This window comes from Triticum dicoccoides, chromosome 7B (genome assembly GCF_002162155.2).
Source record: "Triticum dicoccoides isolate Atlit2015 ecotype Zavitan chromosome 7B, WEW_v2.0, whole genome shotgun sequence".
Taxonomy (NCBI): domain Eukaryota; kingdom Viridiplantae; phylum Streptophyta; class Magnoliopsida; order Poales; family Poaceae; genus Triticum; species Triticum dicoccoides.
In genome coordinates this window covers 664,035,527-664,041,230 of record NC_041393.1, presented here as the reverse complement: position 1 = coordinate 664,041,230, position 5,704 = coordinate 664,035,527, and the positions used below count along the sequence as shown (strand labels likewise).

Genomic DNA, 5,704 nt, shown 5'->3' with positions numbered 1-5,704 from the left:
ATATATGTTTATAAATTAAAGGGTGAGGCTATGTCTCAATCAAGTGACATAGCATATAAACAAGAAGAAGAAAATAAAAGAAATTTTATACGGATCTTCACATAAGATCCTATGAATATAACATCGACTAAGATTTGTTTAAGTCTTAGTCGACTGAGATTTAGCAATCTCGTAAATTAAATGGTGTTAATTCACTTGAAGTTTTGTTTCTCGGGGCCGAGCTATATGTATACACGAGGTGCACATAAAGAAGAGATAGACATCATTTTTAGGACACTATAGGCAGACGTAGCCAGGCAGGTCGATTTCTATTTGACCTGTAGTTGCGTCAAACAGGAGACGTGTCAGTTGAAGCTAGCAATTAATGGTGGACCTTCTTAGCATGAATGATGCAAATCGCTCCCATAAAAGCAAGACAAATATGTAGCTTACCTAAGTGTATTTGAGTAGCTTTCGGCCTTTAAGGTTAACTGACATAACAAACAAGATATATGATATATGATGTATTGTTGGCAAAGAACATTGAGCAAAAGCATACATTTTGGGCGCATCACGGGCCCATTTCCATTCGAATACCGTGGATTCCGATTCACTACCAAAAATTGTGAAACAAGGACGGGGAGATTGTTTTGAGGAACGATTCACTAGATAGTGTTGTAGGAAATCATCTTGTGGAGGCCGGCTAGTGCTTAGTCTAGTGTCAAGGAGTCTATGGTTTTATGACGTCCATTTTTAACAGATGTGCTTCTTTGGGGAATCTGATCATCATCGAGAGAAATATTGACTAGCAAAATGGAGCATCTTATTGTTTTTTTCTTTTTTTGCGGTTGAAGAGCATCTTATTGTTGACTAATAGACCAAAGAGGGTTGGGCATTCAAGATTTAGACGTTAAAAACAAATGTCTGCTTCGTAAATGCCTTCTTAAACTACCGACTGAGGATGTGATATAACAATCACTTATGCGGAATAAAGACTTGGGTGGCAGCTTACACCCTATGTTTGGTCAAAGTCAAAGAAATAGACTCAGGATTTTGGAAGAGTCTTATGAGGGCCCGGGAACCTTCTCTACTTTGGCATGTTTCGGTCAAATAACGAAGAATGGGTTCACCATGTGCGGGCATGGTGAGCAATCTTCAAATATCTGCTACTTAATCTCTACTACTTAAAAGGAACGTAAGGTTCCAATTTCACCTTTCTTTCCATCACCCCTTCATCCAACCTTTTATGTATATAATATAATAATCAATCACCTTAATTTACTTACCTTCTGAACCAATTCCACTTTAATATACTTATCAAACTTCTAATCAAAATGTAAGGTAATTTACGGTTAGAATTTGATGAACATTTATTTACACAATCATATTATTATTGACAGGTAAATCACAAGCTAACGTACTAGAATATTTATATCCGTTTGCAACACACGGGCATTGTTCTAGTCATTAAAAAGAATGGAGAATGAGTTCTGTTTTGGGAAGATAAAACGACTTGATTACACCCTGATATGTTCTAGATATCCGACACCTGGTTGCACATTTTTGGCTAATGGCTTTGTGGGGCCGCATAAGTCTCTCCGGTCTCTCATACATGTAGGGGTAGCAACAATGTTTTTGTTCATTTGGTTGGTTCGTAATGATGAAGTTGTCTTTGACGGAAAAGACTAGATTTTTACCGAATGTGTTTCTTTTGGTAGTCTAACCAACGCCGAAAAAACATTATCTAGCAAAATCGAGTATCTTATTGTTCTCCAATAGACCATAGAGGGTTGGGCATTCAAGATTTAGATGACAAAAACAAATTCCTGCTTTGTAAGTGGGTTTAAAAAAAAACTGAATGAGGACGGGATATAGCAATCACTTATGTGGGATAAATACTATGTCGTCATACCACGCTACCTTCAGTCATAGTCAAACCAATGGACTCCCATTTTTAGAATGGTCTTGTGAGGGCCAAGGGAACCTTCCTTTGGCACGTCGAGTAGATGATGGAGAGTCTGTTCGGTCGTGGGAAGATAAAATGACCCGATTACACCCCGTCATTTACTAGATATCTCGGACTTGGTGCAAACTTCACCTAGGCATCAATAGATTTTAGAAATGATATGCAATTGTTGTTTTAGTACTAGAACTGGTCGTGGAATTCTTTCCTCAAATGAGTTAAACCTGAGCGGCTGAGCCCAGTTGTGTGTTTTAACATTTCCAGAAATGAAAGTTAGGAGAGATGCTCCTTAACTCCATAAACTCCACCTCGAAGTATGTCACACATTGTTTGGCTCATGGCTTTGTGTGGGTGGATAAGTCTCTCCGGTCTCTCGTACTTGTAGGGGTAGCAGCAGTGTTTTCATTTGGTTGGGTCATAATGACGACGTTGTGTTTGACAGACAAGACAAGATTTTTACCGGCTGCGTTTCTTTTGGTAGTTTGACCAACACTGAAGAAACATTGACTATCAAAGATGGAGTATCTGACTATCAAAGATGGAGTATCTTATTGTTCTCCAATAGACCATAGAAGGTTGGGCATTCAAGATTTAGATGATAAAACCTAATGCCTACTCCCTCCATTCTAAAATAGATGACTCAACTTTGTACTAAAGTTAGTACAAAGTTAGTATAAAGTTGGGTCATCTATTTTGGAACGGAGGGAGTACTTTGTAAGTGTATTTCGAGGACAGATATAACAATCAATTATGAGGAATAAATACTTTGTTGATAAATTTCACCACATGCGTGCAAATGTTGTTCTTGTGTATCAGTTGGTTGCAAACGCACAAATGGGCAAAACACGAGGAGCCGATGGAGTTATTACCATAAATTTTGTATCCCTGGTTTGGATGATGTGCGTAGATGTATGCGGGAAAATGTGTTTCGTCACTTTTTTACAAGGCTAAATCATATATATGCGTCAGATCATAGCGGGGGTAATAAAAGCCCCCACTGAAAAAACATGCAGGATGAAACGATGAGTGATTTTGTAGTGGGTTGTTATTTATTTTATTAAAAAGGGTAAAAACAGACAGATGGGTTTTTTACATGATTCTCCGGCTGGTCATTCTCTGAGATAGCTGAACGGCCCAACCTGAACGCGATGTGACCACGGTCTCCAAGGTGGATACTGAGCGATCCATCCGTCTCCTCCCAAGGTGAAATGGCGCACGTGCCGAAATTCATGTGGGTTCTTCCCTCCACCCAAAACCGATTCGCCTCGCCGGCCGTCTCCATCCGTTGTCCGTTCCTCTTCCCAGTTTCCACCGAAGGTTCCTTCGATCGTTCCCGGCAAAGTACAAAAAAGTTCCGTCGATCACGACCTCCGGCGCGGCGGACCTCCGGCGAAGTGGCCCCGGGGCCGGGGCCAGCCGGGCCTCACGCACGTGGCGCGCGCGGGTCCACAGGTTGGTGGGCCGCGACCTAGCAGGGACGACGGATCAACGACGCTTCCCGGAAGGTGGAAAGTGTCTCACGGGGCCGGTCAGACAGCCACCTCCGAGACCGCGACGCGCCGGCCGATCTCTTCCGTCCGTCCCGCGTCCCCGACGATCCAACGGCTGGTGGACGCTGTGGCGCTCCGTTTCGCTATAAATCGGACGCCGCTCCGCCGGTCTCGAGCTCTTCCTAGCTCCCACGCAGCAAGCAGAGCACAGCAAAGCAGACAGAGCTCTTCTCCGGCCGGCTGACCCACTGACATGGCGATGAGTGACACTGGCTCGAGCTTCGCCAACTGGACTGACGACCTCTACCGCTACGACACTCCGAGCCTGGGCGCCGCGGCGGACTCGACGATCGTCGCCGCCTCCGCGACGCCGACGAGCCCGGCGTCGGCGGGGTCCGGCGACGGGAGCCCGTCCCGGGCGGCGGGCGGGGCCCTGGGCCCGCGGGTGGCGGGCAAGCCGGCGGCGAGGAAGCGGGCCCGCGCGTCGCGCCGCGCGCCCGTGACGCTGCTCAACACGGACGCCAGCAACTTCCGCGCCATGGTGCAGCAGTTCACCGGCATCCCCTCCGCCCCCGGCGGCCCGTTCTCCGGGGCGCCCGTCATCAACTTCGGCGGGGCCTCCGGCTACGGCTTCGCGCCGCAGCAGCAGCCGGCGCCCGCCCTGTCCTTCGACCACCACCACCTCCACCAGCGGCAGCAGTACACCGGCGCGCCATTCGGCTACGGCGGCCACCTGCAGCACTCCCTCGCCGGCGGCGACGCGTTCGCGCACGGGCTCGTCGGCGCTGCGGAGGACCGGATGCTCCTCCAGAGCATGCAGGCGGCGCAGATGCCGGGGGCGCGCGCCGCTCACAACAGCGCTAATGGCTACTTCGCTTGATCGATCGACTGATTGTTAACTATGTTACATATACTTCGTTAATCGAGCTTGTGTTTGAATTTCTTGGCTTGTTTGTTCATGGTGGTTCATCCATCACCTGCAGCTATGTAAATATTGGATTTTTGCCTGTGATTTTGCCACTCGGTGCGGATTATGATGCTCATTAATGGGAGAAACCGATGGATCGGTTGCATCTATCAAAGTGATATAGGAAGTGATAGGTGGGTGGAAGGATGGATTGTTTTACAAGCAAGGTCTCGCGGCCACGGCGTGGGGATTATGATGCTCATTAATGGGAGAAACCGATGGATCGGTTGCATCTATCAAAGTGATATAGGAAGTGATAGGTGGGTGGAAGGATGGATTGTTTTACAAGCAAGGTCTCGCGGCCACGGCGTGGGCTACGTTGCCGACGGCATCCATTGGCCGGCAGAGGAGGACGTGGGTCCCGCCGGCGGTACGGGGACATAATTGCATGCGTGCGAGCGTGACGAGATGGTGACGATCGGAGGTCAAAGTCAGACAAAGTATACTTCGTGCCCCCAAACACTCGTATGCTCGCATGCTCCAACGACCAAAAGCTCAGAATTAAATGTTGCAAAAAAAAACTCTAAAAAAACTGTGGATGTTCCCAAGATATGTGTCCACGTCCTCTAAAAAGTTCAAATGCAAATTCGACATGAACAATCGAACGTAGAGAAACAAAAAATGACAAATCCAGGATAAATAGTGTGACAAAAAGACAAAAGCAAAAACACCACGGTTTCACGTTTGGATTTGTCTTTTTCTTTCTCAATGTGTATTTTGATTTTTGATTTGATCTTTTTAGGCATAATAATAGGCACATGTCTTGAGAACATTCATATAAAAATCAGTTTTCTCTTGAAATAATATTCAAATTGGATTTTATAAAAACAGGAGCATGTGAAGGTTGGGAACACTAGATATTCTCCCCCAAATTTTGCTCTATTCTATTCTTTTCTTTCACGAAAGAAGATACCGCTACCATTCGCAAAGAAAAAAAAAGATACTGCTACCAATTGTACGTGTAGATGTACCTAGTTGGCTTTAATACAGGATGAGGTTGTATAATTGCACAAGGACTGTCGGTGTCAACATCGGCGGATCTCGGGTAGGGGGTCCCGAACTGTGCGTCTAAGGCTAATGATAACAGGAGGCGGGGGACACGAGGTTTACCCAGGTTCGGACCCTCTCTATGGAGGTAATACCCTACTTCCTGCTTGATTGATCTTGATGCTATAAGTATTACAAGAGTTGATCTATCACGAGATCGTGAGAGGCTAAACCCTAGAAGCTAGCCTATGATTATGATTGTTATTGTCCTACGGACTAAACCCTCCGGTTTATATAGACACCGGAGGGGGTTAGGGT

General features: G+C 46.2%; 1 protein-coding gene across 1 annotated transcript; it reads left to right on the top strand.

Moving 5' to 3' along the window:
- Positions 1–3,592: 3,592 nt before the first annotated feature.
- LOC119335641 (calmodulin-binding protein 25-like) lies at positions 3,593–4,475 on the top strand. The gene has a single exon (XM_037607749.1). The coding sequence runs from the start codon at positions 3,686–3,688 to the stop codon at positions 4,310–4,312; it is 627 nt and encodes a 208-aa protein (XP_037463646.1). The 5' UTR covers positions 3,593–3,685; the 3' UTR covers positions 4,313–4,475.
- Positions 4,476–5,704: the final 1,229 nt, after the last annotated feature.